Source organism: Centroberyx gerrardi, chromosome 6 (genome assembly GCF_048128805.1).
Source record: "Centroberyx gerrardi isolate f3 chromosome 6, fCenGer3.hap1.cur.20231027, whole genome shotgun sequence".
Classification (NCBI taxonomy): Eukaryota; Metazoa; Chordata; class Actinopteri; order Beryciformes; family Berycidae; genus Centroberyx; species Centroberyx gerrardi.
The window spans coordinates 6,007,973-6,033,052 of NC_136002.1; the positions used below are offsets into that span (position 1 = coordinate 6,007,973).

The 25,080-nt window shown below is 43.1% G+C and overlaps 1 protein-coding gene across 1 annotated transcript in view; it reads left to right on the forward strand.

Annotated features, from left to right (window-relative positions):
- The window catches only part of LOC139916306 (unconventional myosin-Ic-like), a 56,823-nt gene extending 31,947 nt beyond the window's left edge, over positions 1 to 24,876 (forward strand). Inside the window, exons 2-32 of the mRNA XM_078284319.1 lie at positions 2,860 to 3,015; positions 4,029 to 4,144; positions 6,250 to 6,448; positions 6,910 to 6,990; positions 7,853 to 8,032; positions 8,947 to 9,045; positions 10,221 to 10,334; positions 10,995 to 11,066; positions 11,295 to 11,414; positions 12,624 to 12,697; positions 12,862 to 12,967; positions 16,424 to 16,504; positions 17,044 to 17,135; positions 17,317 to 17,411; positions 17,840 to 17,886; positions 18,065 to 18,145; positions 18,684 to 18,789; positions 19,644 to 19,761; positions 20,346 to 20,459; positions 20,653 to 20,729; positions 20,848 to 20,916; positions 21,064 to 21,148; positions 21,398 to 21,557; positions 22,334 to 22,417; positions 22,508 to 22,601; positions 22,711 to 22,766; positions 23,345 to 23,480; positions 23,794 to 23,864; positions 24,007 to 24,104; positions 24,333 to 24,432; positions 24,637 to 24,876. Coding sequence (XP_078140445.1) covers positions 2,887 to 3,015; positions 4,029 to 4,144; positions 6,250 to 6,448; positions 6,910 to 6,990; positions 7,853 to 8,032; positions 8,947 to 9,045; positions 10,221 to 10,334; positions 10,995 to 11,066; positions 11,295 to 11,414; positions 12,624 to 12,697; positions 12,862 to 12,967; positions 16,424 to 16,504; positions 17,044 to 17,135; positions 17,317 to 17,411; positions 17,840 to 17,886; positions 18,065 to 18,145; positions 18,684 to 18,789; positions 19,644 to 19,761; positions 20,346 to 20,459; positions 20,653 to 20,729; positions 20,848 to 20,916; positions 21,064 to 21,148; positions 21,398 to 21,557; positions 22,334 to 22,417; positions 22,508 to 22,601; positions 22,711 to 22,766; positions 23,345 to 23,480; positions 23,794 to 23,864; positions 24,007 to 24,104; positions 24,333 to 24,432; positions 24,637 to 24,663 — 3,081 coding nt within the window. The 5' untranslated portion in view covers positions 2,860 to 2,886 and the 3' untranslated portion in view covers positions 24,664 to 24,876. The remainder of the gene's footprint in view (positions 1 to 2,859; positions 3,016 to 4,028; positions 4,145 to 6,249; positions 6,449 to 6,909; positions 6,991 to 7,852; positions 8,033 to 8,946; positions 9,046 to 10,220; positions 10,335 to 10,994; positions 11,067 to 11,294; positions 11,415 to 12,623; positions 12,698 to 12,861; positions 12,968 to 16,423; positions 16,505 to 17,043; positions 17,136 to 17,316; positions 17,412 to 17,839; positions 17,887 to 18,064; positions 18,146 to 18,683; positions 18,790 to 19,643; positions 19,762 to 20,345; positions 20,460 to 20,652; positions 20,730 to 20,847; positions 20,917 to 21,063; positions 21,149 to 21,397; positions 21,558 to 22,333; positions 22,418 to 22,507; positions 22,602 to 22,710; positions 22,767 to 23,344; positions 23,481 to 23,793; positions 23,865 to 24,006; positions 24,105 to 24,332; positions 24,433 to 24,636) is intronic.
- The last annotated feature ends 204 nt before the right edge of the window (positions 24,877 to 25,080 follow it).

The following is a 25,080-nucleotide window of genomic DNA, read 5'->3' on the forward strand; positions in this document are numbered from 1 at the left end:
GTCGTGAACACACAAGGTCACAGACAGTCACAGACTAATAATGTCTAATATATGCTATTTATTGATTGTTATTATAATGTGAAAACAGATGCATATTGTAGCTTCAATCTAGGTATAACCTCTAACGGTAAAATGGCTCCTTTATAAAGTGATGACATTGAAATGCCCACACTTTGGATTTGTGCCATTGTTCTGTCCTTTTGAGGACACACACACATGCACACACACACATACACACGCACACACATGCAACCTGAATTAAGTGAGAAGTAAAAGAGGGGCACCAATGAAAGCTTGAGTCATCAGATCATAAAGATGAGAGGTGATTCAGCTCCAACAGCCTCCCTATTAGCCAGACCATTTATCTCTTAGAAGGCCGTAAAGACACACACACACTCAACACACACTTGCACACTTGCACATGCACTATGAAGGCTGTAAAGTGCAGGGGTGCTCCAGTTAATTAAAGAGCATAGACATCAGGGCCAATGCTACCTAATGTTATTTGGTTTTATGCCATCTGTTGTGTTCTATTTCCCTGAAGTTGTATTGTGGACTGCAGACATAGACTAAGGTCCACACTGGTATTATTATGGTTATCTAAACTAAGATTAAAACTAGTAGGCATGGAGCATATAGTAACTAGTGTTTCCCCCATAATTGTATGCTTGTCAGGGTGGAAAAACCTCTGAAACAGCATTTAGACCATCATGTCACACAAAAACATTGAAACCCAGGTCAATAATAAAACATATTCACGGATACTTGTGTGGAATCTGATCAAAATTTTATGAATGTGTGTCTGTCCTACAGTCAAAAGAGAGAGGATGGAGTGATCTAATGGGCTCTGTGTTGTGTTGAGGCAGCCGGTGTGTGGAATTTCAGGGAGTATTGTTAACTTTCCAGTACAGTTTAGATGAGATGATGGAGCAGGAGTGGAGTCATAACCTGGCATACATCCACTCCCTCTCTCTCTCTCTTTCCTTTTCTCTCTTTACTTCTTCCCCTCATATTTCCCTCCTCAGTGTTTTTCCCTCCTGTGAAAGTAGCTGCCTCACCTAGCGCTAATTAATAGGTTCTTCCCTCCCTTATGCTTGCTTTCTCTCTCTCTCTCTCTGTCTCCATCTCCTCTTTATTGTCTCCTGAGGGATGAAAACTACTGTACTGCTTAACACAACAACACCTGCTGTACTCAATGTGTGTGTGCGTGTGTGTGTGTGTGTGTGTGTGTGTGTGTGTGCTGACTGTGCTGTATTCCCGTCCCTACTCTGTTGATCCAGCTCCAGCCTAGTCGGTTTCAGTTCTGTCTGGCTCGGTACATCTTAAACATGGATTTGGGTAACATTCGCGATCTCATGCGTAAAACTCAAGCCTCCATTGTAGAAAACGGGTTCCTGGGCAAACGCATCGACGAGCTCAAGGATGTAAGTTTTGCAGTTTAACTTCACTTGTGATGCTGAATTTGTGCCGTGTATTTTTAGATATGCGGGACTCGGGTGGGGCCTGTTGCACTTTGGTTGAAGTGATAACTTTTTTTTGCCCTCTTCTGGGGTTTTTTGCTCCACCTCTATTTCTAGAGGCGGTAAGATTACTGAGGGAGTGTTCTAAAGAAAACTGGACGGTGTACAAACAAAAAACCTCCACTCAGCTCCGTTTTTCAATCACAGGGTTTTGTTGTGTGTGTGTGAATACGTTTGTGATTGTGAGGTCTCTTACTGGCTGTTTTTTTTTTCTGTTCTACTTCAAACAGCGGCTCTTGGCGTTGGTCTGAATGCGCTCTATTGTGGGTGGAAAGCTGTGGGGGGGGGGGACTTTGGTTTTGCTCTAAGTCCTAAAAGATGTTATGAGAACTTATGAGACAGGAAGGGCTGAATGAACTTATTCAGGTTTACTCACTCACAAAGATGGCTGTACTTAAACAAATGTTGAGTCTAGGGTTTGACGGATATGGGTTTTGAAGGCCATTACTGATATTTTAACTTTATACTTTTGGATTGAAGCTGCTAATAGCTGATATTTTGTGCTGATATTCAATATCTTTAAATTTGACCATTTAATCTCAAAATATTACATGTATTCAGTGTTTCCCAAAGAAGTTCTTTATTGAGGCCCCGGATAATAAAACATATTCATGCATATTTGTGTGGAATCCAGTCAAAAGTTGCATTATAAATTCATTCAGGTTAAGGGCTTCCCATAGACAATTAGTTTAGTATTGATCAAGTCTACAATAAATATGTATCATATGCAGTATATCAAACATACTGCATCATATCAGAGGCAGATGACACTGACTCACTGTCAGTGTCACATATTTGATTTGTAACAAACGGTAAACCAATATATCGGTCTAACCATAGTTGGTTCAGGTTTCTTGACCTGTTTTGGTCTTTGGTCTCCCTCCAAAAACTGCTCTTTTTCAATTATGTCATCATCTGTTCTGAAATCACAGTTCAATGAGAAACTTTCCCTGCATCAGAGTTTGAATTCCACACCCAGCTGCTACTTTCTGTTGTGTGATACCTGTCTCTCAGTGGCTCATGTTTGTGGGGTATTAAACAAGGTGGTCCACTGCCCCCACTGTTTTTCACAAGTCATTTGTCTCCTAGTTTGTTGATGCACCATTGGTTCATGGTTTTGATTACTGGTTTCTCTCTGTCTTCTCATTGCCCGCTTCCCTAATAAGGATGGATGATGTGCGTGTGGAGTGATTGGTTTCTCCCATGTTCCCATTTCCAATTTCTTCTTGAGTGGGAAAGGGGGCGCATGATTGACGAAATGTTACGATATAAAGGCTTTGTTATTACGATATGTTCAGTCACTTACATCCTACCTCCTCCTTCGTTGGTCCTCCTCTAGGTGGTGGCCACTGACGGGGTGCGGGCTATGATGGAGTCGGCCCTGACAGCCAGAGACCGAGTGGGCGTCCAGGACTTTGTCCTGCTGGAGAACCACACCAGCGAGGCCGCCTTCATAGAAAACCTGCGCAAACGGTTCAAGGAGAACCTCATCTATGTAAGTGGATGTTGGCGGAGTGTGGGGGGTGTGAATATATGTGTGAGAGTCTTATTTCTGCATTATTGCAACCATCAAATATGCAAAAATGTCTTGGGTAGCTTTCTCAGAATCCGAATTGCTTCAATCATCAAGTCACATAAATTCACAGGAAGTTATAGTGACTGTGGTACAGAGACATGTTGACAACTTAGGGTGCGATCACACCTATAATTGGTTTTATTTGGTCTACACCATAGTAGAAAAGTTTACTTTGTTGCATTTTTGTATTGGGTTTGTTTAGGAACACACTGCCCAATTACAAGTGAACGAGGGCTTATTCAAAAGTCACATGGACTCACATTTTTGGAAATCTGTCATCCCGCCAGGTTGGAGGTTTTGGCAGCGGGGGGGAGTCTAAACAAATCCGATTCCTGTCCCTGTAACTTTAGCTAAGACTCGTCTGTGCTCTTTGACGTAATTTACCTTCTCTGGTGTTCATGCCAGTTAAGAACACATGAAGAAATAGCTAAATATGAGCATCCCCTTATACCCATATAATCTTTTGGGGTCGTTTCCTGTAGTTGGTTTTAGATTATGTTCTCATTCTCATTCCAATCCACACCTCAGTTCTCTTGGAAGAAGACCAAGACTCGCATTTCCAGGTGTCTCAGTGAGGTTATTTGGTGGAGTTTGAATGGCATTGTTCTCACCTGGACAAACAAACTGAACTAAAGGAGTAAAGAGTCCAGAATCTGAATGAACTGCTCCAAACATGCTTGGTGTCAATGCACCCACACTGACATACATGTTACATGGACAAGGGGAACTCTCACAGTGTAATAGTGTAAGACATGCAGTATGGATGTCAGTGCATTGTTGTCAACCAAATATTCAGTGTAGTTGTCTCGGTACTGTATATATTAGTATTCTCGGTCCTGATGTCCAGTGCCCGTTTACTTGTTGTGACACTACAGCATTATAAGGTCTAATCTACGTCAGATAATAGGTAACTAAGTTGTCCTCTCCATCAGACATACATTGGTTCAGTGCTGGTGTCGGTGAACCCATACAAGGACCTGGAGATCTACACCAAGAACCACATGGAGAGATACCGCGGGGTCAACTTCTACGAGGTGTCACCACACATGTAAGTACACAACCTCTCCACAACTCAAAACCAAACCAATAGCTGCTGTACCATGGCTACAACATTACATTTTAGGTATTTAGCTGACACTCATATCCACTGCGACCAAATTACAAGATGATAGAGAAGTTCTAGGAAGGGAAATAAGACCTGAGGAGAGAGGTAAATGGTTTTCACTTCAAGGTAAGAGCATATTAGATAGATATGCTTCAATGCCAATAACAGAATCCATCGGTATCCATTGACATAACAGAAAGAAAGTGATAGGCTACGGAGGGATCAACTTGTATTACATTCTCCTCCATGGTGATGATGGATGGAGGGACGAGTGCCATTGGATACGACCAATGAATAAGAATGGATGATGATCCCTCCTCGCCTTTTCCTTTGCTTGGGTGTGAAAAACAACATGAAAGTGAAGTGTCAGCCAGTCTAGAGGGGAAAAAGTAGTAAGCTTCATCAGAGCATATGCGCAGTCTAAGTAATCTGTCATTTTGACAGATATTTGTGAGATGTACTGACTTTTACTCCTCTTGGGGATCTCCTATGGAATTTCTGTTCTTTTGCTGGTCCAGCACTCCTCATAAAGATATCCACTGTTCAACCGCAAAATTGTTCTGCCCTAGAATGACATCATGTTTGTTGAACCTGCATTCTAAATGGTGTGAGTGTGTGTATGTTCAGTGTGTGTGTCCTGTGGGAATGTTGGAAGAACGCCCTAAGTGTATCACCGCTCTACTAGAGTCTACTGCCTTACGTAATTCAGCTCTCAAGGACCGACTGTCCGCTTCTCTATCTGTCTGAGGGTTTTCAAGACGTCATGGCACATGGCAGAGTGTTTGTTTGAAGGGTTGCCACGGTAATGGCCAGGGAATTCCCTGCACAATCCTCTCGGACGCCGTCGGTCGGCCACGAAACAATCAAGTGTATTATGGGAGATTCGGAGTGGCATAAACTGAACATTCCCGAATCTCTCGCTAGCTCTCTCTCTCTCTCTCTCTCTGTCTCTCTCTGCTCTGGCCACTCGGGTGTTTTTTTCCCCCCTCTCTCTTCTTCAGCACTTCAGCGTATGGCCAAATGTTTTCTCTCTGTCTGAGTGGAAAGAAAGATGTGCTTTGGCAAGGAGAGAGGGAGGACTGGAGAGAAAGAGAGGGAGGGCGAGGTGGAAAGAAACTGAAGCGAGTGGTGGTGCCAGGCAAGAAATTTCCTCCTCTGATGAGAGAGGGAATTCCTCTGACCCTAAGTTGACCCTATCCCACCACCACACACATACACACACAGTGTACCTGTGGCCGAGCTGCTGTCCTTATCTCCCAGTAATTACTCTGGTGGTCAGTAATGTGTCTAAGCAGGCTGAAATAACATAGCAGCACTGATAGCAGCGTCAGGCTGATAAATGATACTGTAACTAAAACAGGCTGCGCTCCGCTCTGGACTTTATGATTCATACTAGCAGCCCGGTGTCGAGGCCCGTCATTTGTCTTTCCGTGTTCACACGCACACGACGGGATGTTATCTCACGTAAAACTTTCCTAAGACGAGTTTTCAAAGAACCTCCAAGCGCTAAATTGCTTGAAGGGAACATCACTGTGGCCGGCCAATGATTCCTGTCCATTTTAGCTTCACCCTTGGTCGTTCTGAATTATGTAAACACAGATTTCCATTTTATTTATTTATTGAGTTCCATTAAATGATGTTGAACATAAACTGTTGCTCCTACATGTTTACTTTATGCTTGTTCCTCTACAAGTATTAAGTGTTTTGTTAAGAATTTCATTTTTGGCAAGTTTCTAAAACAGCATTTAGACACTAAAATGCCCCACTAAGACCCAAGATAATGATAAAAAATAATAAAAAATAATACATATTCATGCATGCATATTCAAGTTAAGGGCTTCCCATTGACAACCAGTGTAGTGTTGGTCAATTATACAATAAATATGTAATCAAAACTGCATCATATCCATCATGTTGGAGGTGGACAACATTGGCTGATATTCAATCAGATTTTTAATAAAAGGCCCAATATATCAGCAAACCAATATATTACTCATCCAATCTTCCTGTTGGCCATCTGTCTGATCAGTTCTCTCCCTGTCCTCCAGCTACGCGGTGTCGGACAACTCGTACCGCTCCATGAGGACGGAGAGGAAGGACCAGTGCATCCTGATCTCTGGGGAGAGCGGAGCCGGGAAGACGGAGGCGTCCAAGAAGATCCTGCAGTACTACGCCATCACCTGTCCAGCCAGCGATCAGGTCCAGACCATCAAAGACCGCCTGCTGCAGTCTAACCCTGTTCTGGAGGTGAGGTGGCAGTTCACGTTCAAGTTGTACTTACAAAACTGTAGAGAATGGAGCGCTAATTGTTCCTGTGTTCGGTTGACACCCAGTCCCAGTGTGTTAAAGAATGAAGGTCTGGTAATAGAGGTGTGAGTAGTGTACGGAAGCGCTCGGTTTGATGTCTGGCGTGTCTCAGCCAGATGTCTTCCAGATGTGTATAAGTGTGTGTGTGTACACTATGCCCTGTAATCTGTCCTGCTGTCCCAGACAGACACAGCAGGCCCTCTAACACCTCTAGCTGTCTGCTTGTCTCACTGTTACCCTCTTGCCGTCCATCTTTTTCACACTCTCTCTCCCTCTCTGTTCTCTCTCTCTATTCCTCCACTGCCTTTCTACCTCTCCCACCATCAATCTTCACTCTCCTCCTCCTCCTTTCTCCCCCTCTTTTCCTCTGTTCGCCTTATCCCTCCCTCTTCTCTCTCCAGGCCTTTGGCAATGCCAAGACGTTGCGTAACGACAACTCGAGCCGCTTTGGCAAGTACATGGACATCCAGTTTGACTTTAAGGTGAGCGGGACAGACTAATCCACACCGACTGCTGCTTTAACCCCTGAGTGAACATGTTACATAAAAAAATGGAAGCCAAGGACCTCTTCTTTGTGTGCTACAGTCAAAAAAGCTTTATTTTTCTATGGCTATCCCACATGTTTTGGCATAGGTGCCTTTATCTTCATTACCTCAGTTCAAATGGAAAGACAGATGCAAATAGACTTAAATGATTTGGTATCCCCTCTCAACCCTCAAAAAGGTGGTGGATGTCTTGATGATTTCATAGTCCTTATTTTTCATAGTTTTGATATATTTACATATCGGACATACAGTATTTTCATTATTTTTTTTGTCACAGTGTGTTCTACTGCTGTTATTTTGCATACCTTCCTAATGATGTAGTTCATACTTAAAGTTTAGTTTTAGTGTTGAAATTGTCAGTTGCGTTTTTTGCTATATTCTTAATTATATTTCATTTTTTTTCTTTACTGTGTCCAATTACTAATCCCATTTAAATTTCATCTTATCTCTTTTGGTGGATTGAAGATCCCTGTAAGGTTTATTTAACCATGTTTAAACTACTTTGCCTGGCACTGTATACTGCAAAAGAAGCATCAATCATGCATAGATATCTTTTTGTTTTTCACAGATTATTTATTTATTTATTTTTTCATTTACCTTGATCTCACTTGAACGTGTGCATCATTCCTCCGCCCCTGTTTATGGATACACAATATTTTTTACGGCCTAAAAAAAATCCCTGCCAACCTGCATGTAATATCAACCCCACATCACACCTCAGTACCCTAGCCTTACCCTCTCCTCCTCCTCTTCCTCCCGTGCCTCCCCCCTCCCTCCCTGGCCCCTGTCCCGTCGGCAGGGAGCCCCGGTCGGAGGCCACATCCTCAACTACCTGCTGGAGAAGTCCCGGGTGGTGCACCAGAACCACGGAGAGAGGAACTTCCACATCTTCTACCAGCTGATCGAGGGAGGGGAGGAAGACCTGCTGAGAGGCCTGGGCCTGGAGAGGAACCCACAGCAGTACCAGTACCTGGTGAAAGTAAGCATCTAGTGCGGTCTAGGTCTATTTTTTATATCTGTATCTATGTGGAAATGTTTTTTTTTAGCAATGTTAAAGTGCTTTAGGGTGGATTTTTAGCTTTAAAGTAAACATTTAGTGCATTCTGGATCTATGTTTCTGTCTATGTCTCTATGGAGAGAAACCCTCCGCATTACTAGTGCCAGTGTAAGTTTTGCATTTAATTGATAGGACTCTCTCTGTTCTCTTTGCCTGGAGAGGAACTTGCAGCATAACCATTATCTAGTTAAGCTTATCGTACGCATTGTTGATTATAGATCTATAAATCTGTCTCCCATCTTTGGACCTGGAGAGAAACCTGTATATCTCAATATGCGGTTGAATATAAATTGACATCTACTGTATCTATGTAAATCTATCACTGCTTATCAGTATCATGTCAAGATTACGTAAATGAAATACTATCTTGTGTTCTCTAAAGTTGCAGTATTTCTCTCTCTCCCTCCCTCACTCTTGCTCTCTCCATCCTGTCAGAAGCCATTGGTCTGTATGCTGTGTATGTGTGTGTGTGTGTGTGTGTGTGTGTGTGTGTGTGTGTCCCAGTGGGAGTTCTGGTTAATAAACTCTTAGTCTGAGGCTCTTAGTGCTGCAAGAGGAGCTGTCCTCATGGGAGAGATCTGCCTTAAGGCACTAGCTGAACCCGCTCCTGTGCTCTACATACAAACACAAACAGCCACTGAGCACACACACTTTGCCTCAATAATGTGTATGTGTGTAAATGGGTGTTTGCATATTATCATGGATTTTGCTGGACACGTTACAGAATGGATCAGATGGTTGTGATAGCATAAAATACTGTAGTATAATGTAACTTGTGTGTCCAGAATGCTTGGGTTGTTTACCAGTGTGTGTTTTCCTTCTTTTTTCTCCCCTAGGGAAACTGTCCCAAAGTCAGCTCCATTAACGATCGCAGCGATTGGAAGATGGTGAGGAAAGCCTTGACTGTGATTGGCTTCAACGAGGATGAGGTGGAGGTGAGGGCCGAATCGTAGCTGCGCACATCATGCCTGACACGCTTGTTTTGTTTCACCCAAACCAGTGTGGGAGGTCTTCCTTTCAACCAGTGTACAACGTAAACAAAATATTGGCAACACTCACTGTTTCCACGAACTAGACGGAAGCTATAATCAAATCAGCAAATAAAACCAAGCACACCTCTGTATTACTGGAAGAAAACAAACATTGTGAGGCTCACCCCAGACGAACATATTCACCTGCGACTCTCACATAAACATCACCACCCACGCCATGGCTGATTAAATCACCCAGAATATTAAAACCATTGCTCTTGTGTTGATGGGGAAAATCCCTCAAACCGTGGGAGGGTTGAGGTTTTAAGCAATATGAATGACGTTTTTAATACTTCTGGGTTTACGGGAGAGTGGATACACACTTTATTGATTTATATAAACCTCACTGTGTTACTACATTTATCACTCTGTGTCAGTAAGTCTTTGCTACAGATTTCATTATGACTCCTAGAGCCTGAGGGGGTTGAGGGGGTTTAGCTCTGTTAGTCTCAGTCTTACAATATGGATGGCTGTTTGTATTATAAGTGTTTGTCACACAGAGAGTTGACTGTGTTTCTTTATGCGCTCGTGTGTGCAATTGTGTGCGCCTGAGCGAGTGTGTGCATGTTAATGTATGGCGAGAACTTATTTGTGTCTTGCGTGGGAGTCTCCTGCATTTTCATGAGTCTGGGCTCGCGTCCAGAGCTCTTAAGATCTCACACCCGCTTAAAGAGTGAAGAGCAGGTGTGTGTGTGTGTGTGTGTGGATGTGTGGGTGTGCGCGGTTCTAGTATGTGCTTGGTGAGCAGATTGCTACACTCCTACCCCGTTCAATCCTTAACCCAGTTTTAATCAAAGCCTCCCTTCTCCGCCAAGTCAGTCATAAAGATAGCCTTGTCTTTTGCACTTGGCAATAAAATCAAATCCATGTAATCTTATCGTTTGCCTAAGCCTCTCATCCCTTTACCTTTGTATCCCTCCCTCCCCTATCCTTCACTTTCCCTGCTATCCCTCTCTTTGTCACTCCCTATCCTTGTCCCCCCTCATTCTTCTTCCCATATCCTTCCCTTCTACCGTTTTTTTTAACCTCACCGTCTCCCTGCGTTCCCTTTCCCTCCATCTCTGTGTTTCTCTGCATAGGAGCTGCTGAACATCATAGCCAGCGTGCTCCACCTGGGGAACGTGCAGTACGGCGGGGAGGACAGCGGCAACGCCTGCATCACCTCCGACACACAGATCAAGTACCTGGCCAGGGTGAGGCCTTGCAGCACTCATTATAGGCCAAGGGGAGTTCAATGACAACAAAGTCTGACTGTGCAGAATTCTGTTTATTTCAGAGCCACAGATCTCTTTCTACCAATGTTATTGGCTTGCTAGAATGTAAACAATTGAAAAATGTCATCCAAAGTGCAAATTCTATAATTTCACTGGAGAGTTTGTGAAATTGTGGCCGTCTCATTTGTGATTACTACAGCAGAATATAATTAAGCTAATATCAAGATTCATTTTTCTGCCGCATGATACGTATTGTCACAGTTTTGTATCGGCATATATTGAATTTCGATATATTGTCCCACCCCTACTAGCCTTATACTGGTGTTGTATTATTCTTTGACTGAATCCATCCCTACACTGACTCCACATATCCAGACACACTCCTATAGAAGCCGGCTGGAGACTAATCCAATTAAAAGTAAATAGTCTGCACAGTGCTTTAGAAAAATGGCAGCAGTTTCCTAAATTTTCTGCAGACCCCTGATTCCACACTTTCCCTAGAATAGCTCCCATTCATTCCCGCTCCAATCTTCCAACTATGCATCATGTCAGGCATAATCAACAGATACCGTGACACGGATGACATCTCGGTCTATTTACTGCCGCGCTTGTTAATGTCGTGTTGTGGTGCTTTTCCAGTTGTTAGGAGTGAATGGGGCAGTGCTGACAGAGGCGCTCACACACAAGAAGATCATCGCCAAGGGAGAGGAGGTAGGTTGGATACACACTCTTATTGTAGTGTGTGTGTGAGACGAGCATTTGTTTACAATGCTTTTCTGTCTGTGTAATGTCTGGTCTGGTCCTGTGTGATTATATTGTAACTTGACTAACTGTCTTTGTTTCTCTCTGTGTGCTTGTCTGTCTTTACCCTTGTTTCTGCCGGTCTCTCCTTCGTGTGTGTGTGTGTGTGTGTGTGTGTGTGTGTGTGTTCTCCACTAGCTGATGAGCCCGCTGAACCTGGAGCAGGCGTCGTCGGCCCGGGACGCGCTGTCCAAGGCTGTGTATGGACGCACCTTCACCTGGCTGGTCAACAAGATCAACGCCTCGCTGGCATACACGGTATACACACACACACACACACACACACACACACACATGCACACACACACACACACACACAGTGTTCATGAATAATGCTCTGTGACAGTGCACAGTTGGCTCAACTACAAAGGGGCTGTGGGATAAATTTCAAGTTAACAGTCTTAGTTTTTCCAAACCAAAATCCCCCTGGACATACATACATCTATCTGAAATCAGTCCCAGGTGAATGGCTCAAGACAGCAGTATAGAGCAGTGGTTCTCAACGTGGGGTCCGGGGACCACCAGGGGTCCTTGAGGGCATTCCTGGGGGTCCCCAGCAAATTGTTAAACTTCATTATTTCATTTACAAGAACAATTACAGAATGTAGAAGAATGACTAGATTTTGATCATAGTTTCACTGTTATCTCTCTATTCTGGACAAAATCATATCTAACAATAAAAATATTCTCAGATTTGGGTCTGAGAGACAAAATCTCATCAAATGGGGGTCCGTGGCCCTAATGTGTGCTAAATTATGGGGCCTTGATATGAAAAAGGTTGAGAAACACTGGTATAGAGCATAGTAACTTCCTGCCCCTCCATTCCATTACACCACAGCTCCACCTTGTGGATGTGGTGTCATTTTACAAGTTAGTCAGACAATTCTCCAGCTTGTAATACATCCATGATAGCTATGATACTGCCCTTTTATTAAATATTAGATATTGGTCAGTCAGTGTCATTCACCTCCCTGATCACAGCTACATAAAGACAGTAAAATCCAAATAAAAATGTATTTTCTTTGCACATTTTATTTATTCGTTAAATTATGTTTTTATTATAAAATCTTCATTCAAAGGCCTAATGTATTCCCCTAATGTGAGGTGGGTCACCCTGCCTTAAAGAGCTGCTAACCCGTCTAAAACAATTTCTGGTTTCAATGGAGAGTTTTAGTGTCCCATGATGGTCTAAATGCTGTTTCAGAGGCTTTTCCACCCTGACAAGAACAGAATTCTTAGGGAAACACTGAATACTTGTAATTTTTTGGCATGAAAAAGGTAAAATTTTAACAAAATGAGCATGGGCACAAAATATTACACAGACCCATATCGGTCAAACCCTATTACATATGTATTTTTTCTCTGAAGCAGGCATTTCTCATGTTTATCATCACTGCCTTCTTGGTATTTGTCGTATGTGCGTATCGGAAGAATTGACAACTGTGATTTTTGTGTTTATTTTTTCAGGATGACTCCTACAAGAATTACTCTGTCATCGGCCTGCTGGACATCTATGGCTTTGAGGTCTTCCAGCACAACAGGTACAGTTAGTGAATAACAGTAATAGTCATAGCAAACCTAGGGGAGAGAAGAGAGGGAGAGGGAAGAAGGAAAAAGCAGTAGAAACAGAGGAGGAAATATCAGCCTTTAAAAACCCATATTGGTCGGACCCTTCAGCTGATGTGTCTGCTGTTCTGTGTTCCAGCTTTGAGCAGTTCTGCATCAACTACTGTAACGAGAAGCTGCAGCAGCTCTTCATCGAGCTCACCCTCAAGTCCGAGCAGGAGGAGTACGAGGCCGAGGGCATCACGGTCAGTAAAGACATCTCTTCTTCTCCTCTTTTCTCCCATTACCTTGTCTATGGCCTCCTTCATACTTGGCATTATCATGTGTCTTGTAGCCTATTCACCTGTTTGAAGAGCAAGGAATCTTCAGTCATTTGCTATATGTGGATTTTGAGACTCATTGCAGTTGCACTTTGTTGTCAATGTGGCCAAATTTGTCTCTGACTCCCTCTGGAGGTGATTTTATGCATTTTTGTGCGATCCGATTACAAGCCAGTCACCCAGGGTCATTTTCAGTTTTGCAAGTGTCTTCTCTCCCCTCATCTGTTGTCTGATTCTGTCCATCATCTTGTCCTCTCTCTGTTGTCTTCACCTCCTGCTCTTACCTCCCTTTATCACTCTACTTCTCCTCCTCCTCCCTCAGCCAGGGTTTGGACTCTCCAAAGAGCTCCTACTAATTGTATTGCAGCTGTGTTCTGCAATGCACTAAGTAGTGTGACTTCAATATTGCAATGCATTGTGATTTATCACTCTGCCATTTTGTGGAAGCTTTTATTCAGTAGGGGCAGAGCCAGGAGGAATCAGACTCCTCACCCTGGCATTGTTAGCGCTACACATTCTTCTGTTTAACCACAGTAGAAATCTTAAATGAGCCTTTAAGGAAATTAAATTTCAAAATCCATTCTACAAAAAAGCACTTTTTGAAATACATCATAGAATATCATTATGTGGGCTCAACTTTGATGCTTTGAAACATGAATAAGAATAATGTTTTGGATAACAAAGTATGGGGTGGATATACAGTATATTCTATTTCTACCTTCAGCCTTTGCTCTTTTCCCTCTGTCCCACCATTTGATTTCTTTCCATCTCTGTTTTATTGTTGTGCTTAGATGAAACAAGGGCCTCTTGTGATCCAGTCTGATATAAATGCACTGGTCAGAGAGCAAACAGGTTGTGGGAGAAAGTTGGATTCATGTCTGTTCAGTCACCTCGCCTGCCTCTCAAAGAGCCTATTATCATCTGACATATGGGCCGTGGGCCGCACTCCCTGTCATCTCTGTGGAAATTATGAGGCCGCTAGCGCTAACATAACCTAACACTGCGATGCTGAGCTGCTGGAGTGTGTGTGTGTGTGTGTGTGTGTGTGTGTGTGTGTGTGTCCATGTACGGGTGGGTGAGCAGTGTGTCTGAATGCCAGGATTCCTGGAATTCTGCAGATAATTTAATTTGCAGTCATTAAACGGGTTAGAAAAGTGTATTTGTGTTTGTACCAGGGTTAGACTGATGTGTTGACCAGATACTTGGCTTTTTATTAAAAATCGTATATAATATTATATATATATATATATATATATATATATATATATATATATATATATATATATATATATATATATATATATATATGTGTATAATATAATAATATATATATAGACCAGTCAGTGTCATCCACCTCCAATATGATGGATATGATGCTTTTTATTTTTCTTAAATATTTATTATACAATTGATCAATACTACACTGGTCGTCTATGGGAAGCCGTTAACCTGAATTGATTGTAATGTGATATTTTGATCAGATTAGAGTATGCATGAAGATGTTAATAATAATATTAATATTCAATAATGATAACAATGGGCCTCATTCACGAAACGTGAACGATCAGATTTGATCTTTAAGTGCACTTATGAACGTTTCCACGAACATTTCGGCATTCATCATTTTTTTTTCTTACCTGAATTTGTTCTTTGGTACGATCAAAATCTACGTGTGTTTGGAAACATGCGTGCGGGCATTACGCATGAAGTGGTTTCTACTTAGAATGCCTTATTCTTTAAGCAAATCTATTAAAGCAGTCCCAAACATGAGTGATTAAAGTGATTAATTATTATCATACATATAGTATTATATTATTTATTGATCAATAAAGTTTTATCTTATCTTACCACAGGAGCAATAGACTGTGCGCATCAAAGCACCGTCTCCAAACACATTTCCCTATTTAAATCGCAAACAATAACACACCATAAACATTCAATTAGTTTGTGACACCAACCTAAACCTCCTACATGTGGTTTCCCCTGTCCAGGAGGGAGCCACGACTCGGTGGTGCTGCAGAACAGCAGGGTGCTCGTGCGTCTTGAGCAGGTGCTGCTGGAGACGCACGGCACATATTGGACTGCATGGAAATTAAATTAACCACAGTCTCAAGACTAGTTTGTCTCTAGGTGCTAGAGGTTCTGCCTTGACCACATTGCTAAAGCCACACCTGATAAACCTTCAGACCCCTCAGCAGAGATCAGATAATTATCATACGGCCACTCGCTCCGCCACAGAGCGCAGCATACTGAGCTGGAAGGCTGTTGGATGTGCTTGGACACCGCAGGAAGAAAGCTCCTGTCAAGAGCTACAGTCAAAACCAACAATAATATTATATAGCCTAAAGTCTGAGCTTACCATCAGATGGAGATGCTGCTTGAATTAAACCAGTGTCCAACTCCGCTGATGACTGGACATCTGACAGCGCAGTCTCCATATTATTTCCCCAAACATTTTGGCAGCGCCCTGCCCTCCGCCTGGAGCTAATAAACTGCATCTATTTGGAATCAGACTATGGCCGACGCTTTTTAGATTCTAACTCTAAGTAAAACCGTTTCTTTTTCTTTTTCAATTTCTTGCCATGTTTTTTTTTCTCAGTTGCTGTCACTCCATCGCTTGCACTTTTAAAAAGTTTTTTTTTTCTCTCACTCCCGACAACAACAGTTCTATTTCAGAGTTTGAATTTTCCTTCTTGGGTCTGTTTGCCGTTCTCCACCACTCCAGTAATGCTTTCCATTTGCGCACGACCCTTCAGACAGCAGGACTTTTATGGAGTTGCCAGGGCGTCTACCTATGCTAATCAGCATCAACAGGCACGCGCATCCAATTAAGGAACAGGTGGCATTCATCATCAGATACACCTGGAATACGCAAAAATCGAGACTCTGCGCATGCTTCATGAATCCCACGTTGGTTTTGCGTAGGCATGTTTCTTAAGAACAAAAGTAAGAACAATTTAAGAAAAGTTTTGTGAATGAGGCCCAATGTCCTGGGTTTCAGTGGAGATCTTTAGTGTCCAATGATGGTATAAATTCTGTTTCAGAGGCTTTTCTACCCTGACAAGAATAAAATCCTGGGAGAAACACTGAATTTTGGGGGGGGGGTTTAATATGAAAATCGTCATATTTAAAGATATTGACAATTGGCTCTTGGCAGCTTCAATCCAAAAATATCATTATCAGTTTTGGCCTTCAAAAACCCATATCAGTCGAACCCTAGTTTGTCAGTCACTTTAATTATTTGCTTTTCCTTCCTTCTACTGTTGTGCTTTTAAAGGACGATTTAACAATTTCCATTGTGCCAGGTGAGGCTAATCAATACCAGAGAAATAGGTTTCTAATAGAAACGATCTCTAATAGAAACTGGTTGTGTTTTCCCAGTGGGAGCCGGTGCAGTACTTCAACAACAAAATCATCTGTGACCTGGTGGAGGAGAAGTTCAAGGGCATTATCTCCATTCTGGTAATGAGACTCTGCTCTCTCTCTCGCTCTCTCTCTCTCTCTCTCTCTCTCTGCTGTGTTTGGAATAAATGATCTCAGTTTCAAATCCCCTTTAACTATGGAGCTTCTGGGGCAGCGTTCAGTTCAGATTAAATTCATTCTGGAAGTGGATTTTTTTCCGAAATATAAAATCCCCAAAAGCTTATGGCAAGAGATGGTTGTCATATTGAACCCATTAAGAAATATTTGAGGCTGAATACTCATACTCAGTGGCAAACAAAAAGCGGCTTCCACATACACTTTATTTTGGTTTAACTGAATTGAGCAGTGATAGACACTCAAAAATCAGTTTACCCACTTTGGAATATAGTTTGCACACCTTTATAGCCTGGAACCCTGTAGTACACATTGTAGTCAGTAGTGTCAAACTGATGTACAGCTAATGAGGATAGGGTCTTTTGAGGAATGAAAGCACAAATCAGCGCTCCTCTGACAATCGATTTTTGTTAATATTGGTAGTTTTTTGAGCGACTGGAGGTCTTTCTCTCCTCCCATCGCAGGATGAGGAGTGTCTGAGGCCCGGAGATGCCAGTGATATCACCTTCCTGGAGAAGCTGGAGGACACCGTAGGAGGACACCCACACTTTGTCACGTTAGTTCTGTTCCCGCTGTCTCCTTTAACTCCTCCACCGCCACAAATGAAATCAAAACCAGTTCAGCCTCGCATTGTTTTCACAAGACCTGTGGCTACTAGACTGTGCACTGTTCCATTTACATGTTAAGTTAATGCTTTGTGTGTGTGTGTGTGTGTGTGTGTGTGTGTTCCCCTGTAGGCACAAGCTGGCTGATGGAAAGACCCGGAAGGTGATGGGCCGTGACGAGTTCAGACTACTGCATTATGCTGGAGAGGTCAACTACAATGTCAACGGTGTGTGTGTGTGAGGGTCAAAATTGTCCTTTTCCACTTTTAGCTGGAAACGAGTATAAAGCAGTTCTAGCATAACTGCCACAGCCATAGTGTGACTTTATATCCTTGGATATTTTCTTATGGAGGTATTAGCATGGAGGTTGAGGATGCAAAAATACTGATATTGGTGTCCAATATTAGGCTGATACCAGGCTGAATTGAGATATCACTACTGGAGAATTTGCAATACTAAAATTAATACCGTTAGCAAAACGACTTGATTTTATGCTTTAGTCACAATTTGAAGGATGTTAGTTCTCATTGGAATGGGTTTGGATCAGGACAAAGTTAAAGTTTAAATCTTGTATGTGGAATAGGCAGTGAAAAAGTGATATTGGTGCATCTGTAGTGGAGGTGAAAATTAAAATTCAACCTTTCTCACCCCTCAGGATTTTTGGACAAGAACAACGACCTCCTCTTCAGGAACTTGAAAGAGGTGAGTCTGAGTTTAGAACAGACAAGGGGAAAATATATTTGGAGGATGAAGAGTATGATGGCAAATACCATAATAGAACATTTTAACTACATTCAGTATTTCACTTTCATAGTGTGAGGCAGATGATGGAAAGTTTGACTGATTTTGTGTGTGTGTGTGTGTGTGTGTGTGTGCGCAGGTTATGTGTATGTCAGAGAACAAGATCCTGACCCAGTGCTTCGACAGGGAGGAGCTGACTGACAAGAAACGCCCAGATACGGTGAGATACCTTACTGTGTTTGTGTGTGTGTGTGTGTGTGGAGCGTCTCCCTGCCTCTTTCCCACACGCTCACAAACCATGCTCTCGTACATGCCGACATGTTTTCTCACAGCAAAACACAAACAGTGGTGTGTTTCCCCCCTCCAGTCTGAGGTGGGCGGTCTGATGGGGATTCTCTGCCGCCTCCCTCTCTCTAAGGAATGCCCTGACACTTGTATGCCCTTCACACACGCACACACACACACACACACTTGATCAGGATACTGTCACAGGCTGGCAAGTTACAGTCCCAGTCCTCCACACTAGGACCAGTGTTCAGTCTGTGCTGGGCTACCAGTCACACCAGCCACTCCTCTCCTCTGCTCGCTTCTCTCCTCTTTCCTCGTCATCTTTCCTCCGTTTTCTTCTCTTCAATCTCTACTTTCTATTCAGTCTTTCCCTCCAGCATCCTTTCCCGTCCTCCTTCCCTTCGTCTCTCCATCCCCTCCCAGGGCGACTAGTAACTACCTCTCTCCGTCCGTTGTGTCTGCCCCTCCAGGCAGCCACCCAGTTCAAAGCCAGTCTGGCGAAGCTCATGGAGATCCTCATGTCCAAGGAGCCGTCGTACATCCGCTGCATCAAGCCCAATGACTCCAAACAAGCAGGTAGGAACTCAAAGTCTCATGTCAGATATTCAGTTAATACCAGGCGGAAATGGGGAATTATCCTAGTATTTTCAAAGGTGTCCGAAAAGTCTGGAATCACAGGTGAAACTGGCAACTAAACGAGTATCAAAGCTGCTTATTCCAGACTTTTTTGGACACCATGGGGTATCAGCATTTCCTCACTACTATCCAATCCAATCCAATACCGATAGCAGCACCTAACATGTCATTTATCAAAACATACCTTTTCATTTTCTCCCTTTTTCTTACACATACAAGGATGTTAAAGCTTATCAATGGAGGAAAAATGATTATATTTCAGTTATGTTTGTCACATAGCATGGAGCTTTCAAGCATTTTATAATAACACCCCTTATAGTTTTTGTAAGGTGTTCAGTTCTACTTTTTGTTTGGTGTCTGTATTATACTGTACATATCATGTGGTGCCCATACTGCAATAGTTTCATGGCAGCCTTGTGTAACAGTTCTTGTAAACACACTTCAAGCAGCTTAGCAGCTTCAAGCAGCTGATATTTTCCCAGAAACATCGCGTTAATCCTGTGCTTTTGCTAATTCTCAACCAAAACAAACAGTTTGGACTGTTTTCAGCAGCGTCAATGGCCACAGTGTAACTCTCAGTGTGCTTGTCAGTATATTGAGCTGGCCTTTGTTTCTCTCCACAGTTGGGCTTTTGTTTGCTTCATACTGTCTCTCTGTCTTCCGTCACTCCTACACTCGCTGTTTAGCATTTACTGGTTTTCTCTCGTTCGTTCGCTCCGACAAAGTTTACATTTTTCTGAGTTTGGCTGAACTTGATGTGGCTAAATCTCTTTTTTCCCCCGCCCCTCTCCCAGGTCGGTTCGATGAGGTGTTGATCCGTCACCAGGTCAAGTACCTGGGCCTGATGGAGAACCTGAGGGTGAGGAGAGCCGGGTTCGCCTACAGACGGCGCTACGAGGTCTTCCTGCAGAGGTGATCAGCTATATCTGCCCCCTCTTGTGTTCCAGTACACATATACAACAACCAATACACCAGTTTGGCAAAAATGAATTCCAAATCTAGTAGAAAAACCCAGATTAGGCAAACATAATGTAGCCATAATGTACACAAAAGGACAATACAAATCCTCCAATACAAAAACAATTTAAAAAAAGACAATATACTACAGTACATAGTGTAGACATACACAAAAAACAGCCTACCCCTCCTATTTTTACCAATTACAATACCAAGATATTCTCCTGGATCCCAGTTATAGAGTCTAGTTCAGTTTTGATATTTGATAAACACAAAGATTTAGTTGTAAGACTCTGAGGTGGCCGATTGGCACCTCTTCTCTTATTCGCTGGTAGTTCCCTCTGCTCATATGATAATACACAAAACTGAAGTGAAGAAGACTAAAGGATTTGTTTGGTTTACTGGTGTGTTCCAGGGTTTCCCCCCAGATGCCAGTCAACACGGGGGTGTGAACCCGGGTCCTCTGGTTGAAGCCAACACGGTGTCCAGTATCTATTTACTTTTCCACTGACGTGTCTGTTTGCCTTGTGTCTGTCCAGGTATAAGTCTCTGTGTCCAGACACGTGGCCCAACTGGCAGGGAAAGCTGTCCGACGGAGTGGCCACACTGGTCAAACACCTGGGATACAAGCCTGAGGAGTACAAGCTGGGCAGGTCAGCAACACACACACACACACGCATACACACACACATACACATACAGAGAGAGATACCAAAACTTATACTTCCATATGAGTCAAATACTGTAGCTGGCTCAAATCATGTTCATTCCAGGGTTTTAAGACACGCCTTTTTACTGCTACTTATGAATGACTTATTTTGTTTTATATTATACATTACATTATAGATCCAAAATCTTCATCCGTTTCCCAAAGACCTTATTTGCCACCGAGGACGCACTAGAGACCAGGAAACACAGTCTTGGTGAGAGTCCACAACACAGCAGATTATCTATTCCTAACATTTTCAACCTGAATTGATTATTGAATATGATAGCAGCTCTATTCCCAACAATTCTTTTTCTCGCCTTTCCGTCCCACAGCCACCAAGCTGCAGGCAGGATGGAGAGGCTACAGCCAGAAGTCCAAATTCCAAAAACTCAGAAACTCAGGTGAGGGAACGTCTGTTGACTTCATTCTGCATTTCCTCCAGCTAATGGCATGTTTTGACCTCTTAAATTGTGTTTACTGTGTCCATAAAGCCCAGGTAGTTTTAGTATGTAATCATGAGTTATGGTGTGTGTAATGTCCCTCGTCAGCTATCCTGATCCAGGCGTGGTGGAGGGGCATCCTGGCCAGGAGGAGGGCACAGCGCAGGAGGCAGGCTGCTGATACTATCCGCAGGTACGGCCCATACTGGGATAGGCCAGCAGATGGCACAATATACCCTCATGTGATATGATTGACTATGAAAACAGATGTTATTGACACTGTGTCGACTCCCAAAGCATTTCTCTCCAATATCATCTTTCTTCCTCTCTTTTTTCCTGTGTCTGTTTCCAACACATTGAGGCCTTTCATGCACATCCTTGTGTTATAGTTGACCGCAGTGTTTATTTATTTTAATTCTCCCCCTCCACCTCCACCTCCCAGGTTCATTAAGGGCTTCATCTACCGCCACCAGGACCGCTGTCCGGAGAACGAGTACTTCCTGGATTACGTCCGCTACGCCTTCCTCATGAAGCTGCACAGGAACCTGCCCAAGACCGTCCTGGACAAGAGCTGGCCCACGCCCCCAGCTGCACTCACCGAGGTCAGAACACAGTACATGCACATAGTACAACTTTCATTTTTAGTGCCTAGAACTCTATAGAGTTGAGGTATGGTTAACAATATATACAAATATACGAATATTCACTACCATATTCTTTATTTTGAAAACATAGTCTAAAACTTGTAGTTCAGTTTAGTTTGATATGGGAAGGCTAATACCGATTTTGATAGTTTTGGATCAAAGCTGCTATTTTGTGTTGATATACAATATCTTCAGATTTGACCATGTTCATGCCAAAAAATAAACAATAAAAGAAATTACAAGCATTTCATCCAAGATTCTTTTGTTGGAAGGTGGAAAAACTTCTGAAACAGCATTTAGACCATCATGGGACACTAAAACTCCCCACTGAAACCCAGGATGATAATAAAAAATACTATTCTCATGCTTGTATGGAATTCAATCAAAATGTCTCATTAGAATCAGTTCAGGTTCAGGTCTTCCCATAGACAAGCAGTGTAATATTGATCAATTCTACAATAAATATGTAATCGACCAAACTGCATCATATCCATCATATCGGAGGCTACTTATCTTTAATGAAAGACCAATATTAGCCTGATATATCGGCAAACCAATATATCAATGTAACCCTAGTTCACATACATCCACCAACAAGGTAAAGTAGATCCAGGTAATATTATCCTCGGGGCTGGCGGTGAACTGCTCTTAAACGTCTACAGAACTGCTGAAAAGTGCAAAACGCTCTGCCAAAGGGAAACACTGCAGACATTTCCTTCTCCCTCTGTCTCCAGGCATCGGAGCATTTGCGCAAGCTGTGCATGCAGAACATGGTGTGGACCTACTGCAAGAGGATCAGCCCTGAATGGAAACACCAGGTAAAGGAGGGCCCAGCACAACAGCATCTGCTTGTCTGTGTCTTGTCTTCTGCTCCCTTCATTTACTCCACTTCCAATCTGTCTGTACAGATGGAGCAGAAGATGATAGCCAGTGAGATCTTCAAGGACAAGAAGGACAACTACCCGCAGAGTGTGCCCAAACTTTTTGTCAGCACAAGACTGAGTAAGCATTCTTCTTCCAGTTATTTACACCAAGCTGCTGTATGACTTCCACAGGCTTTATATTGCACAGTACACATATTATTCTAACAGCATGCTTCCTGTTGTTTTAGATGGTGAGGAGATCAACCCCAAGGTGCTGCAGGCTCTGGGCAGTGAGAAGATGAAGGTTAGTGGAGCACAGTCACTAAGTTACTAAGCAATGGGGATTTTTCCTGACACATATATGAATGGGATTTGGACTGGATTTGGTTGGACTAGACTGTAGTCATTTACTGGTCCCTAAAAAGGCAAATTTGTTGTTGGAGATTCTGTTAGTGACTGTGCACAGAGAATAATGTTCTTAATCCTGTTACTCAAGTAAGCTGGTTTGGGGTCAACACATGCAAACATCATAACTGGGTTAGAATAACCCGGTTAAGCTCATACTGCGATTATGAAAAACCTGGTTAACATTCCTGGCTTACTCCTATATTAAACAGGTTACTGTAGCATGGAAGCACCTCACTGCTTTCACTTTTGGTTTTCACTGTCTGTGTAAAGTCAGGGAGGGAGGGTGAATATTTTGTCAGCTGTTTATCCATGGCAACAGGGAATCTCATTCATATAAACAGCTTACTCCATGCATGACTGCATATGTAGCCGGTGTTTGAGATTTCTTAGAGGATTTCTGACTCTCTGTCTTGACAATGTTGTGGCCTTCCTCCTCCCTCCTCCTCCTCCTCCTCCTCCTCCTCCTCCTCCCAGTATGCAGTGCCAGTCACCAAGTACGACAGGAAGGGCTACAAGGCCCGGCCCCGCCAGCTGCTGCTGACCGCCAACAGTGCCATCATCGTAGAGGAGGCCAAACTCAAGCAGCGCATCGAATACGGAGCTCTAAAAGGTCAGAGGTCAACAACTGAAATGGGTGTTTTGCTAAAAGAAGGGAGAATTTCTTTTGGGCTACTTGTTATATTACTTTTCCGTTACACCACCAAGATTGGTGATTTCATTCTCTCTAACCTTGAAAAATAGGGATAACTCAGTTCTCTCTCCTGTGACTGATAATTGAAACCAAATAGTCCAGTGTTGTTGTCATCCTCTTGCTCAATAAAATCAGAGTATTGGAAATACCTCACCAAAGTAGCGTCTTTTGACACTTGAATTCTCCTTCACCTTGCTGTTCCACTAGTAATCATTGCTCCCTCCTCTCCCAGGCGTCTCAGTCAGCTCTCTCAGCGATGGCTTATTCGTTCTGCACGTGCCCAGTGAAGACAACAAGCAGAAGGTGAAGCGAAGGACACGTTGTTTATATATTAAACGTGAAAGACACGATCACAAAAATGGCACCATGTTGTATTTTTGCATGCGTATGAATAAGATGTCCTGTGAGTTCTGACTGTGTGGCCGGTCTGCCTGTTGCCTCCCAGGGAGACGTGGTTCTGCAGAGCGACCATGTGATCGAGACCTTGACCAAGGTGGCGATCTGCGCCGACAAAATGAACAGCATCAACATCAACCAGGGCAGGTGAGAAGCGCACGTGCAGCACAGAGACAGGAGGCAAGCGGGGGGAAAGCTGGTTTTGATGCCCGCTCTTGGCCACTCTTCTGATTCATATAGAACTTGACTAGAAAAACACATTTATCTGCTGCCTAGAGGCTCCAGTAGCTTGGCGCTCTTCGTAGCTTCCTACTGGCAGACTGGAGTTCAGCCGGTATCTAATCGTATCTAACTGTCCCTGTGTTCCTCCTCCAGTATAACGTTCACAGGAGGTCAGGGGAAAGAGGGGATCATAGACTTCACCCCCGGCTCAGAACTACTGGTGGCCAAGGCGAAGAACGGACACCTGTCTGTGGTGAGTGGGCTAACTCATCTTCTGTTTCAATTTGTCAGATCAAATGGTTTTTACATGTAATGCTACCTAAATTACTATTAAGCTGTAATAGGCAACTTCACAATGCCAAAATTGAAACTGTTATGAATGAGATTTGAAATGTCAATCAACTTCACGACCTCTAATATGATTTTTGATGATTACTTTTCTGTTTATCCTCCCCAGACGGCCCCCAGGCTGAACTCCAGATGATGGCCACATCTGGCCGCATCACCCCCACCAGGAACTCCATCCGCCTGACCTCTCCTACCCACCAATCACACGACCGCAGACCCCGCTCTGCCTAAGCCAATCAGATGCCAGCTGTCGCTACCCAGGATGGCGCGTGCTTCCAAATAAGAAATAAAAAGTCCAGCAAAACTAATTGATATATTTATGTTTATATATTATATTTTTTGGGATTAATACTGTTGCTGTTTGAATATTCTGATTTTATATATGAAGCCAAGGAATAACAAAATATTTCGGTGCAATTTTCTCGCGCCACTGTGTGTCTATCGTGCTTAATTTGGGAACATGACCAAGCAAACGATGAGGGAAGCGTCGGAGGAAGAGATAAACGACGATGACAGTGAGAATAAGGGGATTGTTGTCGATGAAAATCAGGGT